Source organism: Arthrobotrys flagrans, assembly GCF_004000055.1.
Source record: "Arthrobotrys flagrans strain CBS H-5679 chromosome Unknown unitig_8, whole genome shotgun sequence".
Classification (NCBI taxonomy): Eukaryota; Fungi; Ascomycota; class Orbiliomycetes; order Orbiliales; family Orbiliaceae; genus Arthrobotrys; species Arthrobotrys flagrans.
The window spans coordinates 1,093,417-1,111,769 of NW_027137553.1; the positions used below are offsets into that span (position 1 = coordinate 1,093,417).

Below are 18,353 nucleotides of genomic sequence, written 5' to 3' on the forward strand. Positions count from 1 at the left end.
GACCGTTCATCATGGTATCCGGCGGTCATCACCACCGCTCCGCCACAAAATCCGGCCATAAGGCCTTCAAGTCTCGCCATGCCACCAAAGGCCAATTAGCCAAGCAGAGCAAGGGGAAAATCGAAAAAACCAAAGGATTGCGCCAATCGCCAGCTCAAGCACTTAAATCGAAACTCGACCGCCGAAACCAAGCTCGACAAAAGCAAATTCAAAAGGCAATCGAGAGAGCAAAGGAAGACAGGATATTTGATGGCAGGAATGGAGCTCCAAGGATTGTTGCTGTGGTGCCATTATGTGCAGATACATATTCTGAGACAGTTCTAAATCATTTGAATGTGGCTTTGGACATGGAGACACAGAAATATCCGAACGGAGTGCATACTGTTACGTAGGTGGATCGGTTCTGGTAGTGACGGCGGAATTTAAGCTGACTTCAGTTCTATTATAGTGTCGACAGATTCAAGCAGAAAATCCAATACGTTATCCCCGAGCGAAAACTCCTTCCTGTCTTAGACGCCTGCAAATATGCCGACTTTATCTTCTTTATCCTTTCTGCGACACAAGAGGTTGACGATATCGGTGAATCGCTGCTACGAGCTATTGAATGGCAAGGAGTATCTACCGTATTTAGCTTGGTACAGAATCTGAACTCGGTTGAGCCTGCAAAAAGAAGACCCGACATCAAGAAATCGCTATTAAGCTACATGAATCACTTTTTCGCAGAGCAAGATAAAATCTATGCAGTAGACGCCCCAACAGAAGCGTTGAATGCGATTAGGTCGGTTTGCACCCAACATCCGAAGGGTATCTTATGGAGAGACGCAAGGTCCTACATGTTGGCATCGGAGATCTCCTGGGATGAGTCTGAGGGTAAAGCATATGTTACCGGCACAGTTCGTGGGAAAGCCCTGAAGGCAGATAGATTAGTACAGCTACAAGATGGTGGCATTTATCAAGTGGACAAGGTGGTCTCGTTGCCAAATGAATCGCATAGGAGCGATGCAATGGATACATCAGCGGTAATCGATGCACCGACACAAGACCAAGACGCCTTGGAACAGATTACGGACGAAGTTTCGATGGAAGAGGAAGTCATGTCACTACCAGATACTCGAAGAGGTGTTCTGCTAGATGACCATCACTATTTCGACGATGATGAAATTGATGGGATTGAACCTGAGCCAGCGAGGAAGCGAAAATTACCACCGGGTACCTCTGAAATGCAAGCAAGATGGATTGTGGACAGCGATACAGACGATTCCGACACCGAAGAGACAGATGAAGTAGAGGAATTGATGGAGACTGAGTTGGAGACCGAGGAGGACGATTGGATGGATGCTGAGGAGGATATGGATGATGCTACAACAACCTTTGGGACGACTAAGAGCGAGATGTTCTTGGATTTGTCACCAGAGGAAGAAGCAAAGGCGTAAGTCCTCGTTCCTCGACGTATATTAATTACTTCTGACTAACACATTTAATCTAGGATTGCTGAATTCCGACAAAGGAAAAAAGAGGCAGAAGATGACCTCGAATTTCCGGATGAGTTTGAGTTGCGGCCTGAGGAAACTGCTAGGGAACGACTACATCGCTATCGAGGTCTTAAGGACTTCAGAACATCGCCCTGGGAAACTAGCGAGGATGTTCCTTTCCAACCCAAGAAATGGGATTCTCTCGCTAGAATCGACAATTACAAAGCCACAAAATTAAAGGTACAGCGAGAAGCTTTGGTTGGTGGTGTACCGACAGGGTCCAAAGTCAAAGTTTACCTTCGGGACGTACCGAAGCAGCTGGCAGTGGGGCCATACGATGAGTATAACACCCGAATTACAGGTCTTTTCGGCTTATTACGGCATGAACATAAGAAGGCTGTTGTGAATTATAGTATCTCATTAAGCAATGACTACGAGGGACCACCAATCAAGTCGAAGGACACATTAATCCTGCAATGCGGGTCGAGGAGGTGGAAGGTTCGACCGTTGTTCAGCCAAGGCGGTGCAACCAAGAACAACGTCCACAAGTACGAGCGATTCCTACAACCCGGAAGAACATGCGTCGCAACTCTAATTGGAGAGGTCGCGTTTGGGAATGTTCCGGTATTGTGGTGGAAGCAGCATCCAAATGGTAAGAACTCGCTAGCATGCCTAATAAATAATGAGAGAGAAATACTAAAGTCGGTTTTAGGCAATCTTGAGCTAGTTGGTACCGGCTCATTCCTTAATACCGACCATGAGAGGGTTATCGCCAAACGCCGCATCCTGACGGGCCACCCCTACAAGATTCACAAAAAGGTTGTAACCGTCCGGTACATGTTCTTCAATGCAGAAGATGTTAGTTGGTTCAAAGCCCTGCCATTGCACACAAAACGTGGGCGTAGCGGGTTTATCAAGGAAAGTCTCGGAACACACGGATACTTCAAAGCTACATTCGATGCCAAACTCAACCCGCAAGATACTATTTGCGTGTACCTCTACAAGAGATGTTTCCCATTCGAGTCTGAGGAGTTTTTTGGACAGTAGAAGCATTTCTGCTCAAAAAAATTAAATCGAATGGCTGGCGCAAACTAGCAACGGCAACCATTGCACATTTCTAGCGATTACGTTCTAGAACTAGGAGTTTTTGTGTAGCTACTTCAAGTACCTGTCTGGAAGGGATAAAAGCAAGTTTGAATTTTGGATGCTAGGAGGGTGGCAACCGTTTACGGGATGTGAAGGGTTTTAGTGCGGCACGAACCCCGATCCGGTATTACATCTACGTTCCAACACCGCAATTAGTCTCGTGACATGATGTAATGAACAGGACGCGGTGCGATAAGTAGCTTCTTGGAATTTACCTTGTACTTTGTTACGTTCGCAATCATGATGTACAAAGATGTCCAGGGCTTTTGGTATCATTACTTCTTGGAATAAAATTAAGATTTGCTGGATCCAGAGTTCCCTTTCTGGTACCATGACGTTAGTGTTTTGTCTCGGGCTCATATGTATAAATATTTCAATTGCAGCTCAATTTTGCGGGGCAAATCATCAAGCCTCGGAAGTTTGAACAATAGCATCAATATCAATCGACATCTCCAATTTTTTTTTTTTGTTCCCCTCTCGTTTTGTAAGTTTTCCAAGCATCGTCTCCAATCATTGAAATAGCAAGACCTCCACCTATTCTCGACTCTTCACCTTGTTGATCTTGGCTGATTTAATCATGTGTAACAGTCTAATTTAGGAAGTCAACACAGAATAATCACATTTCCAACACCGCCGAAATGAAGTCCAATCCCAATGACAAGTCCACAAGCATGAGCGGCATGAAAGAAGTACGCATTCCCCAGTAAATATTGATATATACCGCTACACCCGGTATTTATGAAGTTAGCCAAAAACTAATGTCATTCATCAATAGGGCATGCGAGGCGTTGACCACGAAGACAACCCAATGCCAATTCCAGAGCGCAGGAAGAGCTGGGTATGAACTTATTCATGCATCAATAATATACAGACGGCCAAGCAATTGACATGTTAATCCGGTGGGTATATAGACCGAGCGAATGCGCGAGACAATGGGGTTTAATACCGCCCCAGCCGCCCAACACTCCTCAGATAAACCAATTGCTCAACAAACACAGATGAAGGTCGACTCTGCCATCGAAGACATGAAGCAAACCATGGATTCAACCGAAACCGGGGCAAAGGCCCATCGCCGTGGAAGCGAAATTTTGGAAGAGGTTAAAAAGGAGGCGATCAGAAGAGAAATCGGGGGTAGTCAACTGTTCGGATCGCCGAAGTGTGCAAAGAGAGAGGCAACAGCAGCAAATTCGTTCTTGACGAAGTATGCGAATGAGAGTGCCCCTGGAGAGAATACTGCTTAACCGAATAGTTTGAGGGGCTGAGAGTATGAATAAATGGCTGCTGTGTTTGTAAAAAAACTATTTCTTTACACACCAAAAAAGCGGTTTTTGTTTGGGAGTTCAGAATGAATACAGATGTCATTCAGTGCGTCCACTTTTATGTGGTTACCATGGCCCGAGTAGAAGTCTATTAATAATTAGCCTCGAATTCGAAATTATTTTGCAGGCTATTTGCATTGATATGCTTTACATTAGGCGTTATCAGCTCGTAAATGCGGCGTTGTGGGTGTCCTCCCTTGAGATGGAGAATTGAGAGTTTAGTATTTTCTATCGGTGGGCTTTCTCGCATGTACAAGGCATCAAATACTCGGATTTAAACCCGGACCCCCCCATACCATTTTATTACAAATGATGCTCCTAAATGTGCATTCGAATCATGGCGGCGTTGAGAAAGTGGTGGTTCGAGGCGACTTCATACTACACGTGAGGTTCGTGAGATAACTTCCTTGCTGTGGAATTTAAATCTTTTAAGTCGAAATAACACGGAAAAAAAAAAATTCAGAAAAAGACGAGAAAAAAGAAAGGAAAGAAACTGGATCAGATGAGAATTTTATAAACCTTTAAGTGCCTGAGCCGTCTAATTTTCTTTTTCAGCTTATTAAATTTCAGGTCCTCGTATCTGTATAATTGTACTTGGGTGGTGGTCAATCCTGACTACTAGATTTCGCAAGCGAGAGAAAAACTTAAAAAAGTGATTGCTTGCAGCTGGCTATAATCAACTCCCATAGAGTGACAGCACGTCGTAATACCAGCCCCTCATTTGCGATATTTAAACTCGAGTTTTTCTATTCGCTGTTCATCTCACTCTCCAGCACATCAGTATGCATCTATTCATGCAAACCTATCAAATGCAGCCTTGAAATGATGTACAGCTATAAAAAGTGTTGCTTCGGTGTAATTTTGTTATTGGTTAGTCTAACTCGGCCCCGAAGCTAGTGCAGTGACACAAAGGCGACCAGGTGTACCGTGCATTATGGCCGCAGCTCTCCATATATCAAGCCTTATTTCGAAAAGATCCGCCCCCAAAAACATAGTTTTAGCTTCCAGATTGGAATCGATAACGTTCAGACTATTGGCAGAATACAATTACCTTCCAGCAAAAAACAAAAAAAAAAAAAACAGGATATTAGAAAAGTTTCCAAATGCAATAATGCCATATTATGGATGAAGAAACGCCAATACCGCTCTTGAACTTAGTCAACATTCATTCTAGCCGCAACGCGCTCGTTCGTTACCTCAAGCGCTATGGAACTGTAGTACATGGGGATGGACTAAAAGGGTTGACACCTGGCGAAGTACAGGCTGAAATAGGCATTACCTCATTCCTACCTCTTGTTTTATTTTTCTTCATATGTACTCGACTTCTAATTCGAAGTTATATAAGGCCGGCCAGAGGAAAGAGAAAGCAGGATTCGGGTGATACAGAAGAATATATATGCCGAAATACAGAGAATATTGTCGGAAATTGAGGAGGTGAAGTTTCATGAGCACTCTGTACGGGCGAGGCTCATCGGGATCTTTGGGTTCTTCTTGTAAGATATATCTGCTTCACGACTTCAAGTCGATATACCCTAGCAAATGCCTTTCACTAACTTCTGCCATCTTTTTTTAACAAAGTGCCGGTGCTGCTTTCTTCCAAGCTCGATATTCTTCGGTAATCGCAGCGACGACGAGGTCCGTGATACGAAAGTTCCGCACGAAGTCGATACGCGCCGTGATCCGGAGATATCTCCTCAAATTCTTTTCCCAGGCTCCCATTTTTTGGCTCGTTAACGGGCTGGCCCTATTCGCGGCATTCATTATCAACGTAATCATACAAGATACCCGAGTGCTCGTTGGGATCCGTTCTATCAAAACTACCTTGAACAAGATCCTTCAAAATATCAGGCGATTGGAAAACGTATCCAGATCAGATATGGGTAAACTGACCAGCTGGAGGTGGGAGGTCATTCCTTGGCAGGATCGTATATTGGACCCGAAGTCTGCCATCATTGCAGATAGCGCGGGTTTCGAGACCTCAACTACAGACGGGACTGCGCAGTAGTTTTTTTCTCTTCGAATTCTTTTATTTTCTAGTTTATAATTTAGAGAACAGTAGCCCGAGGCTATAATTAAATATAGACTTTCCCATATGCATGTTTCATGTTAAATCACCGTCACTTGACCAATCGGGAACGAATTCCAAAAATTCCTATGCGGGGCCGTAATACTCCTTCGCCGCCTCAACCCTCTCCTCATAATACTCATCTTCCCCAGAAATCAACTCTCGAAGGCGGCGATGTAAAGGTAATTATATTTCATCGTAAAGTGTTAGATTTTCGATAGATGGAATCTTTCCGTCGATATATCGATAAGCAACCCTGAAGGTTGAGGTGGTCGGACAGATTAGGGGCCGGCCCGGGGTATAGACTAGGCAAAGTTGCAGATTTTCAAAATTAAATTATCCAGAGTACTAAGACAGAGAGGCACGAAGCCGTAACTTAGGAAGTAGCTAGAACCACGACGCGCGGAGGCCAGAGTTGGTCTCGCGTGGAAGGACGAAGTTGTGCCACTTTCCTGCGTTGCTGTTGCAAAAGAGTTCTTGTCCAGTTGTAAAAAAATTGCCAAGTCATATTCACAAACACCAGCAATACCAACTCCACACCTCAAATCATCACGAAAACTGCCGTTTCAACCCAGATTCCCCAGCACCGACACACCGACACATCTAGAAATTGCCAAAAAGTATGCAAAAGATGCAAAAAGATAATTACCTACGTTAGGCACGATTCGCATATGGTCACCCACTATACTACTGAGTGCCCGCTTGGGGGCTTGAGTAAGGCAGAGCGGACGGGATACCCTGTGGTCCACCAGCTGTGAACGTAGATATCATACCTTTTCAACTGAGAAAATATATACTAAAAATATTTACCAACGGATACTGGAAATCTCCGCTTCGAATGGTCATTCAATTGACCACATAACAGCCTTTAATACCTTCTAATTCCGCCCGTAGACAACGAATCGGCGGTATGTATCCCTTCCTAAATATGGTTGGCTGCGCTTTGGGCACTCGTAATAACTGTACACTTATGGTTAAACTTCTCTCTCGATCTGGGCAAATATGTCAACTTCAGATCGAAGAAATTTGTGGTGCCATGGTCATTCAAACTTCCCGCCTGTGGAGTCCAGGCTAGGACTTGGCATCAAGGTTCCGACAGGCTAGCCATTTATAACAAATCCGACAATCACTGAGCATACTATAATAATGATCAATCTGTCGTTTTAAGCCAAGAGGCGGCATGGATCATTTTCCCGTTTACCGACGGCACCAAAATGTCAAGGTTGTGGGAGGCCGCTTGCAAGATGGAAATTAGAACCTTTCTTATAGTATTCTATAGTGAAGCTTTTTGGGGGAAATGGGGTACATGCAGAACTGCATATATATATCCGGTATGACCAGCCGGCTCTAGCTCCTTCAACCCTTTCTTCTGTTGACTTTTGGAACTAGACTATACTTCCCCTTGCATTCTCTCTTTCATGCTGTGTCGGTTCATGATACAATTTCTATGATATTATCCGACGTGCCTTCAATACTGTATATCCATAAGTGCGGTTGATAATATAATGAATCTGCTACCCATATGCATTCGCAGATAGCAGATATGCATGCGCTTCGATCTTCTGCGAGCCAAGATATACTAATAAAAGATATTATTGAACAAGTAGCCCTAGAAGTCCATGTAAAATCCCAAATATGCTCCTAAAACTTTAATTTTATTTCTTCAACTTGATAATTTTTAGGTAATACCAGTGAGGGTCGGTAGCTGATTTCAGGATTTCGTTAGGCGATCTGCGATGCAGGATGCATAGCTCAAAATTGCCGGCCTACCGACCTTTTAATCCCCGCATTAACTTCGTGGCGAGTTTTTCGGTGGTGGCGCTGACTAGTACTTTTGATTGGGTGGCCATACTCTAAAGCAGCTTTGAGTGAGAGGCTTCTGGGTACGGTTAACAGTGCTTGTGTAGCGGAATTATGGGCCGATATGACGGTGGTTTGCATGAGGGACACTATTCGTATTCGTAATTGCATTTGGATGCATAAGGTTGTACTCGACGTACGCGCACATGGATAAAGGAGCTTTCGGCTGAATGAAAGCTCTCCTTCGATCTGCCGAGTTTGAGACGAGCCTGAGATCAAAGCTGCATTGCTGCTTAAGCTTGCTACCAGCTTTGAAAAACCAAATTTCCATGTTGAAAACTGTCCATGATTATTACTGGCAAGCAATATGAGTAGCTATCTCCGTGAAAATGTATAAATAGAGGGATCCAACTCCCAGGATTCCGTGATTCTTCGACAAGATATCGCAATCCTTGAACTTCAATTAATAACTATTTACTCGCTACCAAACATCATACCTTTAAAACTTAATATAAAATGAAGGTCACCCTCTGCCTCCTCGCCCTCCTCGGTGCTGTCAGCGCCGCACCAAACCCAGCTCCGAACGCAGACCCAAATCCATTACTCCGTACGTATACCCACCACAACGTGAAACCATCCCTCGCATTCCCTCGGATCCTACCCTACAAGCCTACTGACATCGACATTCTCTTCCTATTTAGAAAAACGTTGCACCGCCGGTACCGAATTAAACGCCTGGTGCGTAAGCGCCTGCGGATACAACTGCCGTGTCGTATACGGCTCTTGCAGAAACAAGCCGCCGAATGAAGGCGGGTGCTCCGAAGCCTACTCGCGCATGGTCTCGTATTGTACCCTCTGCTGTAATACCGGCGACTGCACCTCTTGCCAGAACTGCGGCAACTATTATCCTCTCCCTCCGCCTGCTGCATAAAGAAACACACCAACGAATAATATACGTTTGGAAGGGTTATTTTTGGGGGCCTTGCTGTAGATAGGTGTTTGATGTTCTTACGGTTGTTATTTTGGAGGGGAATGTGTGGAGGATTTAATATTACCACAAGCACATAGGTCTTGTACATTTATGAAATCAATAGTACAGTTTGCAAATACCGAGGCAGACGAGGGCCAAATTGTATGATTGGCATACGAATCCCACATATATATAGTACGTACTAGTACCGTAGTTCAACATTTGGAGCTGGGACCGCACGAATCAATTTTATCAGAGGGCAAGATGGAATACAAAAATGGCATTTTCCTGGCCTCGAGACCAGTATTGTTGTAAATAATCGAACCTAAATCCTAGCCCCTGCGATTAAGAAATACTTCGAGCTCAGGGATAGGAGCTTAAGAAGGTGGCCTCAATCTCGCGGGAAAAAATATCGTTTCCGGGATCGCATCCGGATATGTCGATATCCGGCTTCCAGTCGAGAGGCGTTTAATGTTGTAAAATGGGCATCTCCCAAAAGGGATAACCTAAAACGAGCCATATCCTAATAGGCAATATGGAAATTCATCGATCACGGCTTGCAAAAATAGCCCCAACAACCACACCTTTCTCCCTCTTCACCACCCATCATCAAAGAGCCTCGTGCGACAAGAACCCCCAAAATGCCACCACCAACCCCCCTCTCACCGCCCGAACTCTCCTACCTCTACGCCTCCCTCTCCCTCTCCCCTCCGATCCGTCTAGACCTACGAACACCGACCCAATTCCGCCCACTGGTCGCCGAATGCTCCTTCCTCCCACACTGTAACGGATCCGCCCGCGTGTGCATGTCCGAAGCCGGGGAATGTATCGTCGGTATCAAAGCGGAAGTAGAAAAAGACGCAACAACAAAATATGCAACAGTAATCGAGCGTGAGAAGTGGATCGAAGTATCTGTTGAAGTTGCCGGTGGGGTTTCGGGTCCGGGGAGTGGAGTCGGTATTGGTGGTATATCGGGCGCCGGTGGAGCTACAGGACGGGATGAAGGAGATGGCGGGGCGGCGGTTTGGTTGAAGGAGGGGTTGTTGGCCGGTGGAGCTGGTGGGTGGAGTATTTTGGATCGGTTGGCGATCAGTAGTGGGTGGCATTGGAAGCTCTATATTGATGTAGGTGGACCCCAAGGTCGGGGTTATTTCAGGATGGATGGCTGACATGATAGGATAGGTACTGCTTCTAACACCGACATCGCATCCTTCACCGTTGTTACTCTCGACGGCTGTCAATATGGCGCTTGACTCGACATATCTACCAAAACTCACATCGCCCCACGATGTCGATGATATTCCCACATTCTCAGACGATTGGGCGATCTCGGTGCCCTTGTACGAACCTACAACATTCCCACGACCGCCAATGTCTCTACCCGTTGTCGCAGTTGGCGATAACGTCTTTTTAGATCCGAGTGTCGCTGAAGTCGCAGCTGCCGAGGCAGGATTGGTTGTTACACTCTCATTATCGGATTCACAAGGAAATTGCGATATTGTCGGGGTAAGAAGCATGGAAGTCGGCCGGGGAGGTGGTAAAGAAGGCGATCGAAAGGGTATCAACAGAAAACTATTGCGACAGATGGTTAATGCATGTGTTAAGGAAGCTGGCGAGGTAATTAAAGGTCTAGGCGAAACGACACACAAGCAAATGTTCCGAGCCTGATGTCGCTCTCATCTATTGTTCTTTTTTACTTGGTATTGTTTTTTCTTCATCGTGGGCATCTAGCATGGCGTTCTTTTTATACAAGGGGGGGTATTATCAAAAGTATATGTACAATAGAATAATTACACGACTCTGATATAGTAGAGTTCCTCGCCCTCTCAATCTAGCAAATTGCTTGATCTCGTATACTAGCCTCTACGAAGGGCGAAATGGCCAGCCGATTACCACCAAGTCTTCTTCTGATCTCCGGTCGGACTAGGAATCGGCTTCTCATCAAGTTTGATAACCGGTGTCTTCCCATCTTCCTCCTCACCAGCCTTCCCTTCCTCGCTCAACCGCTTCTTCTCCGCCTTTTCCCTCTCCTTCTCACCAATATACTGATCAATCGTCTTCCCATCGATAATAATCCCCCACCCAAAATCCTGATCTTTCTGCGTCCTCCTCACACCCCAACTCCCAAGCCCCTCACCGGGTCCGCCAACCTTCCCTTCAACCACGTATCTATAATGCGCCTTCCTCTCCATATCCTCCGAAATCTGACGTCTCTTCTCCATAATCCTAGCCGTATTGATCCGATCACTCTCCCGATACGCATCGACAAAGCTTTGAGCAGACATGATCGGATGTTTCCAGTCGAAATACGCAAGTTTGGCAGCTTCGTCGTGTTCCATGAAGTTTCGGTACATAACGTAAAGCGCCAGGGAGACTAGGACGGAGACGGCGACTAGACCGTGCAGTTTTGGGGAGTGCAGGATCCAGTGGGTTATTGTGCCCGGTGGGGGCATCATGCCCGGGTAGCGTTTTCGTTCGTCGACATGTGGTTTTTGAGGAAATGGTTTATGGGCTGATTCACGGGCGGCTGTGGTTCGAGGGCCGGTGGGGTGGGAAGGAGGGGTGTATTTGGTGGGTTGCTCGAGGACTGGTTGGGCGGGTTTGGGGAATTTAGGTGGGATGCGGAGGAATCGTTTCGTGGGGGCTATTATCGGTGGGGGTTGGAGGATCGTGCCCCGGGTTTGTAGTCTGAGGAGGCCGTTGGGCCACCGCGGCAGGATTGACCGCGAGATGGCGGCGGTTGTCGACATTGGTGAGGGTCGGTGGGGGTTGAAGTTTGGAGATATCGAAGCGGTCTGAGGTTCGGCGAGAATTTATATAGGCGAAATCTCCAACAGGCAACGCAGACTGATAGCCTTCCAACGTCCCGAGACTACCCTTCTACAAGGTTTTCGGATCAAGATAATGCGACAATCGAAAGTGGGAGGAAGAAGTGGAGTGTTTGTTTCCGTAAATATATCCATATGTTCAATGATCGTATTGACATTTTCTGAATAAGAGGGACATGATACATTCATATTAGGTAGAAAGGAAAAGAACCGAGGTACGGGCATTCGGAAGTATTATAAACGCTATTCGAACGATGGATAAAACAAGAATGGAAAGAAGCAATTGCCGAAGAATAAACGCCCGATCCCCAAACTCCAGTACGATTCTAATAATCAGGGAGGGTCAGTATCGATCCCTAGCCGGGAGAGTTCAAGCTAGGACTCTGTCTGCTCTGTTGTGAAGCCCTTCCTTTTGACGGGTCCATCTTCAGGGACCTCCTCCTTAACTTCCTTTTCATCGATGACTTCTTCTTTCACATCTGTTTCTTTAACCTCCTCCTGTTTAACCTCCTCCTTGGCGTCTTTTTTTGGAACTTTTCCCTCTGCAGCACCCTCTTCCTCTTCCTCCTCATCATCCTCTTCGGACCCGATATCCGCTACTCCAACCGCAATCTTATCTAGAATATGCTTCGTCTAAACATTTGTTAGCATCGAAACTCTCCCTCAGCCAATAGACCCCGATCTACTTACCCAATTCTTCACATACCCCCACACAAATATCAAAAAGTTAACAACCCCCCATATGATAATAATCCAACTCAACTGCCCCATCCGATCCCTTCCATCCCCTCGCCTGACACCCGGTCCCCCAAAGATATACCGAATCCAATGGTGCGAGAAGATCAAGACCTTTCCAAATCCAATAAGTCCGAGAGCACTAAACCCACGTACCATGTGTTCTACAATCCCTACTCCGACTGCCGAACGAGGGATTGGAGGATTGCGAGGGGTATTGTGGAGAGCGGGACCGTAGACTGTGAAACCATTGATTGTGAAGGAGAAGTTACCACCTTCGACGGCGTACCAGGGGTTTATGTAGAGGTTTATGATCGGGTCGGCAACGAAGCCCCTGGTTAAATAGCGGTTAGCATTCAATACCACTTCGGCCATTGATGTCGCAATGATGGAAAAGAAAAGGGGGGGTAAACCATACAAAATATAAACCGTAATCAACAGAATCAATGCCGTGATCGAACCGACTAGGGCCGTACTAGCCATCGCCTGTGCGATCCTAAGTCGCAAGAACCGATACTCGAAATGACATGTCGGGCATTTATAAAAGCTCTGTGAATTGGCAGAATGTAACCTCCAGGCTCGAAGACATTCCTCGTGGACATAACGTGCCGAGCCTTTACATTTGCACGGAGAGATAAGACGACCGAGTTCTGGATCGACGTCTTCCGTGGTTTGGTCGAGACAGATTCGGCATTGTTTGAGTACCGGACGACGTCGCCGAGGTTGTTCTTGTGTAGGTTGTGATGTTGACGATGGACCTGCTCCGGCCGAAGAGGAAGCAAAAGAATGTTGGTTTGCGCCGGATGTTGTCGGATCTGGATTGGTGACGTCCGGAAGCGCTGGCTCTGCGTCCCAACCGCCTGGGGTGTTCGAACTGACCCAGATGTACTCGGGGTCGGCTTCCGAACTGGACATCTTTGACGGACGTTGATGTAGAAAGGAAAGAGTACCAGTGGTAGAGTATCGGCGATACTAGATTCGGGGTATTAGTAGTAGCAGTGGCAGCGACGGTGGCAGTTAGGAGGGGTAAGTCCTCAGGAGAAGGCAGGATGCTTGGGGCATTATATGACAGCCAGAGGGATTAAATGCGGGCGACGAGGCTCCCCGTAATATGATATTATTCCATCCGGACGCCGCACTGCAAACTGTCCAGGCTGTCCAATTCACGCAGACCAAGGCTTAGTTTTAAACGTTTTGATCAACAGCCCCGGCCCAAATAAACCTTCGAGATGCCCGAGCTATTTAATAGCTAAACGTGGTTCGAAACGTCAATCTTAAGAACGGTGGCGGCTGACTAAGCGGCTCTGCGTTGGGCTGTTAGTAGACCGGCGACCTCACCTCAAACACGCTCCTCTGCTGCTGCCGCGTAACCTCCACTATCCTCTCCACTCCCACTACTCCTAACCATCTCCACTTCTACCGCCTCCTCATCTACGACGTCGGAGCTTCATCTCCAATTACGACAGCTTGGATTGATACCCTCCCACTGTCTTCATCTTTCCTCTTTTCAGCTGTCCTTTGTAGCTCTCTTGGAGCTTGGATAGATAGATAGATACCCACCATGGCAGACCGATACTCCTTCTCGTTAACCACCTTCTCCCCAAGGTACGTAATCTCCATTATATTACCATCTCAAGCTTCAGGATCGCTAATACGATGGTGATCGTACAGTGGAAAGCTCGTTCAGATAGGTTCGCGAACACACCCTACCAAGCTATTCCATACCATCCCACTTTTCAAATTCCATCTATCTAACGTCCTATCCCTTGCGGCCTACAGAATACGCTCTAAATGCTGTCAACCAAGGAATAACAGCCCTCGGGATCAAAGGTACACCTCCGGTCTTTCTCTTCTATATCATCATCATCACTTTGTTATATCCCACCTGCCAATAGCCAAACCATGTCACTGACACTATCCCCGATCCGGCTCGGTTCGAACCACCAGCAACAAACGGTGTCGTCCTCGCTACTGAAAAAAAATCCTCCTCATCCCTAATAACTCCCAACTCTCTCGAAAAAATCTCCCTCATAACCCCAAACATCGGCATGGTCTACGCCGGCATGGGACCGGATTTCCGCGTCCTAGTCGACAAAGCCAGAAAAGTTTCACACACCTCTTACAAACGTATCTACAACGAATACCCTCCAACTCGTATTCTCGTTCAAGAGGTCGCCAGGGTTGTACAGGAGGCTACGCAGAGCGGTGGTGTTAGACCTTACGGGGTGAGTATTTTGGTGGCTGGGTGGGATGAACATACGAATCAACCGAGTTTGTATCAGGTTGATCCTTCCGGGAGCTATTTCCCTTGGAAGGCGACGGCGATAGGGAAGAGTGCGACCAGTGCGAAGACTTTCTTGGAGAAGAGGTATGCGGAGGGTTTGGAGTTGGAGGATGCTATCCATGTTGCGTTGTTGACACTGAAGGAGACGATTGAGGGAGAGATGAACGGTGATACCGTGGAGATTGGTATGTCTCTATCCTCCATCTCAGAAACAAAGTATGGAACGACGGTCTGCTAACACCATCTGCAGGCATTGTCGGCCCTCCAGCAGACCACCTGTTAGGCTATGACGGCGTCGAAGGCGCCCAAGGTCCTAGATTTAGAAAGCTAACACCACAGGAAATCGAAGACTATCTTACGAACTTATAAGTTACTAATACCTTACCCCCCCTTGCAACTAGTCACCTTCGTCAGTGGGGAGGGCAGATTTGGTCAGAGCATACTTTCGTCTTGCCCTTAGACTACTAGCTTAGATCAAAGAATATAACAAAAAAGAAGTTGGACAAATCCACGTTTCCTCAAAGGTATCCACTACTGCATCTCCCCTTCTTCCCATCCATACCTGCGCACCATTAAGTTGCCACAAAGCCAGTAAACCCCCACGGTTTCCTTTCCTCTATGGCGTGTCAATTAGTCTGTGCTGCAAATATCCAACATTCATATCCTTCCCTTTCTTTTATCTTCGTACCATATCTTTTGGTACGAAATAAAGTGGGAGGGGATATCACCCATTCCCCTTTTGAAATCGCACTCGTTGTGGTTTGTATATCACCTGAATTTTTACCCCTCATCACGCCTGGCCTTGCCACCGTTATAGTGAACACGTCTTGTGGCCATTGGTGTGCAAGGTTTTGGAATCAGTGATGAGGTCGTCCTTTGGAAACGGAGGATGTAATGTAGGTATCGGTACGGAAGGGTTCCCGCTTTTTTAGGGACCGAATTTGGCTTCGTATCTTGGTGAGGGAGTGGGAAATACCCTTTTTCGGATTTTTTTGTAAATGGTATCATGATGGTTTATTTTTTCCTTATGGCTGCATTGTATATCCGGTGGAATCTATATCTTGAAAGCATCCTTCGAGCTCTTCGAGACGGATCGCAATCCGCTACAGCCGTTCACGTTTTAAACGATCCGTCTTGTAGAGTCGCACGAAAGGTATACATACAAATGCGTATTTGTTCCTTTTTTAAATTTTTTTCCCTCTAATTCACATATATATAAAAAAAAAAGAGGGCAGCGGCGGTAAAGCGAAGAGTGAGGCAAGGGTGTGACGCTGTCGTATAAAGAAATCGCAGGGAGCAAAAAGCATAGTAATTTGCTTCGAGGCACAAACTACAAGCCATAATCGATAGGAGAGCTTTTTTTTTGAGAAAGGGAAAAGGGGATAGCAACAATGAAGTTAAACGGAAAGCATCACTTCTTCACAAACCGGCCGATCCTTTAAAAAAACACAGAGAAAGCGATTAATGAAGAAGGGAGAGCGGAGAGTGCAGAGCATGGTATAGGGATCGAAAACGGACGGACGCTGAATTGCCAGAGCTATGGAGAGAGAGAGAGAAAGGACAAGCGGGAGGTATAGGTATTAGTGAGCCGGGGGAAGCAGGAACGGGAGAAAAAAGCTGATGGGATATATCATTTCAACAGAGGGAAAAAACAATCAGGCAAGCACGGGGGAATAATTTTCGCAGGAAAAACAACATAAGGCCATTCATGAACAGAGTAATAGTAAAAAAATAAAGGAAATCATTGTTGCGCCGACCAGAGTAAAACTCCCTTCCCTTCATATTTTGATGAAAATAAAAGACACACAGAAAAAATTCATATCGAAGAGGAAAGAAAAGAGAAAAAGGTAATAGTTGGAAAGTTAGAAGCAAGTTGTATGAGAAGGGAACAGATGTGAAGTCGACCGCCGATTGTTGGGTTCGGGGAATCCGGTATCGATCGTTCCGACGTCTGTGTCCTAAAATACGTTTTCAAAGCAGCCAATGCAGTTTCGAGAAAGTCGGGATTGTAGCACGAGAGCCGGGAGAGTAGAATGATTTGTGCTAGAGGGTCAATTGTTCAAGGTCGCAGAGATATGGCGACTTTACTGAGGCAATGGAGGAGGTGGCGGGGGAGGCAATGCAGGGCCAGCATTCTCCCATACTATTCTCAAGGTCTTGCCGTTGATAAGATGGATGGAGACGATGTTTGCAGATTCGCTAGCACTCTGTAAACCCAGAAGCATCAATTCCGGTTGGTTAACAAATCTGGTTCTCGAACAAACGATACTGATCTTGTAAAGAGCAGGGTTGGGTGCGAAAATGGAGGGGTGTAAAGGACAAGGCGAAGAAGTTAGGCATGCAAGCAAGAGATGCAGGTTGTCGTGTCGTGCGGTCAATTGGGTCACGAAACATGATGCAGACCAAGGACAAGACCCCTGCGACCAAAAGGAACAAAAAAAAAAAGGAACGAGAAAATTCTGATTTCAGAGGAATGCAAAGGAATATGGCACTTACGATCAAGATATCACTGCCGTTTCCAGGCTGGGTGTTAACCAAGGTTACGGTTCCTCCGTTAGGGGTCGTCGTCGTAGTCTGCTGTAGAGTTGTATCTTCGGGTGGATATTGAGGATGCTGCGACGAACCGGACCCTGGAGGTGGCGGTGGAGGCAGATTTGGGAGAACTCGTCTAGCAGCGATGACAGGAACTGGGCCTTCGGACGCGACCGAGGTTTTGGGAGCCCCGAGGAGAGGCAGACCGCGACGAACCGGCATAGTTAAGAGAGTCTCTCTTTCTCTTTTTCTTTCTTTTCGGGACAAAAAACGAAATCTATGTAGGGAGGAAAAGATGCAAAAGCAATCAGAGTCCCGAAGATGTTCGAATGATGCCAGGTGAGAATTTTATCCTTGGGCGGGTCTGATCGGCGGCAGCAGATAATTGAATTGTGTCGCCTCGACTGCCCGTTCCTTCGAATTCCAGGGTGGATGATTGGTTAGTTGGGAAGCGGTCAGATGTCGAAGTGGGATTTGATGTTGTGGGACGAGGTGGTGGTGGTGGCGGTGATGGTGGTGATTAAATGAAATGGAAGAGATTCGGTGGGAACTCTGTTACATACGGGGAAGGGCTATTCTGTGGCAATTAACAGCAGTCGATGGAATGCAATGGAGTGCAGTGTCGGTTTCTTTCTTTGGGGCCGGGACAGGGCAACACAGGTCTTGGTTGGCGATGAGGTTGCTGGTTGGGGGCGGTGGCACAGAAAGGAGATTCGTTACCGCAGCAGCATCAGCAGTGCCGAGTACGTTGGACGAAGCAGTGCGGCCTGCGTTGTTAGTGAGGTTGTAGATGGCGATGGCGATGTCGGCGGTCGGAATAGAAGAGAAGGAGAGGAGAGAGATAGAAAGAAAGAAGGTCAGAAATTAAATTGAAGCTGACGATGAACAGGATCAAGCCAATGCAATCAAAGCCAATCTACCTCTTAGCGACATCCAACCTTCTCTCTCACCACACCTACTTCTACCTCAATATCTACCACTAACGGAAACAGGGATAATAAACACAAGAACGAGAAGAACAAGACCGGGTCCGAGTGCAAGTGCGAGTGCGGGCGGACGGCGAGCTCGAGCAATGAGCCAAAGTACCACTGCTGTGCAACAGAGCAGATTTCTAAAGAGCCTCGATTCGGTTGGGTTTTTCGGAGGGTATCTCGAACAAAAACCACCTAGGTATCGGGAAAATAAGGAACCTCGATTGAAAA

The 18,353-nt window shown here is 46.6% G+C and overlaps 8 protein-coding genes across 8 annotated transcripts; 5 read left to right on the forward strand and 3 right to left on the reverse strand.

Annotated features, from left to right (window-relative positions):
• Positions 1-11: 11 nt before the first annotated feature.
• On the forward strand, positions 12-2,519 carry DFL_006825 (uncharacterized protein; the record flags this gene model as incomplete). Its single annotated transcript, XM_067636313.1, has 4 exons — positions 12-388; positions 449-1,429; positions 1,487-2,124; positions 2,185-2,519. The coding sequence occupies 4 exons, from the start codon at positions 12-14 to the stop codon at positions 2,517-2,519; spliced, it is 2,331 nt and encodes a 776-aa protein (XP_067487943.1).
• A 737-nt stretch (positions 2,520-3,256) lies between these two features.
• Positions 3,257-3,859, forward strand: DFL_006826 (uncharacterized protein; the record flags this gene model as incomplete). Its single annotated transcript, XM_067636314.1, has 3 exons — positions 3,257-3,307; positions 3,394-3,456; positions 3,530-3,859. 3 exons carry the CDS (start codon positions 3,257-3,259, stop codon positions 3,857-3,859), a joined length of 444 nt encoding a protein of 147 aa, XP_067487944.1.
• Positions 3,860-8,318: 4,459 nt separating this feature from the next.
• On the forward strand, positions 8,319-8,733 carry DFL_006827 (uncharacterized protein; the record flags this gene model as incomplete). Its single annotated transcript, XM_067636315.1, has 2 exons — positions 8,319-8,409; positions 8,504-8,733. The coding sequence occupies 2 exons, from the start codon at positions 8,319-8,321 to the stop codon at positions 8,731-8,733; spliced, it is 321 nt and encodes a 106-aa protein (XP_067487945.1).
• A 680-nt stretch (positions 8,734-9,413) lies between these two features.
• DFL_006828 (uncharacterized protein) lies at positions 9,414-10,440 on the forward strand (the record flags this gene model as incomplete). The annotated part of the gene is made up of 2 exons (XM_067636316.1): positions 9,414-9,896; positions 9,955-10,440. 2 exons carry the CDS (start codon positions 9,414-9,416, stop codon positions 10,438-10,440), a joined length of 969 nt encoding a protein of 322 aa, XP_067487946.1.
• A 221-nt stretch (positions 10,441-10,661) lies between these two features.
• On the reverse strand, positions 10,662-11,522 carry DFL_006829 (uncharacterized protein; the record flags this gene model as incomplete). The annotated part of the gene is made up of 1 exon (XM_067636317.1): positions 10,662-11,522. One exon carries the CDS (start codon positions 11,520-11,522, stop codon positions 10,662-10,664), a length of 861 nt encoding a protein of 286 aa, XP_067487947.1.
• A 453-nt stretch (positions 11,523-11,975) lies between these two features.
• On the reverse strand, positions 11,976-13,250 carry DFL_006830 (uncharacterized protein; the record flags this gene model as incomplete). The annotated part of the gene is made up of 3 exons (XM_067636319.1): positions 11,976-12,233; positions 12,291-12,669; positions 12,754-13,250. 3 exons carry the CDS (start codon positions 13,248-13,250, stop codon positions 11,976-11,978), a joined length of 1,134 nt encoding a protein of 377 aa, XP_067487948.1.
• Positions 13,251-13,896: 646 nt separating this feature from the next.
• Positions 13,897-14,988, forward strand: DFL_006831 (uncharacterized protein; the record flags this gene model as incomplete). Its single annotated transcript, XM_067636320.1, has 6 exons — positions 13,897-13,940; positions 14,007-14,026; positions 14,115-14,165; positions 14,283-14,560; positions 14,618-14,804; positions 14,870-14,988. The coding sequence occupies 6 exons, from the start codon at positions 13,897-13,899 to the stop codon at positions 14,986-14,988; spliced, it is 699 nt and encodes a 232-aa protein (XP_067487949.1).
• Positions 14,989-16,703: 1,715 nt separating this feature from the next.
• DFL_006832 (uncharacterized protein) lies at positions 16,704-17,373 on the reverse strand (the record flags this gene model as incomplete). Its single annotated transcript, XM_067636321.1, has 2 exons — positions 16,704-16,826; positions 17,116-17,373. The coding sequence occupies 2 exons, from the start codon at positions 17,371-17,373 to the stop codon at positions 16,704-16,706; spliced, it is 381 nt and encodes a 126-aa protein (XP_067487950.1).
• Positions 17,374-18,353: the final 980 nt, after the last annotated feature.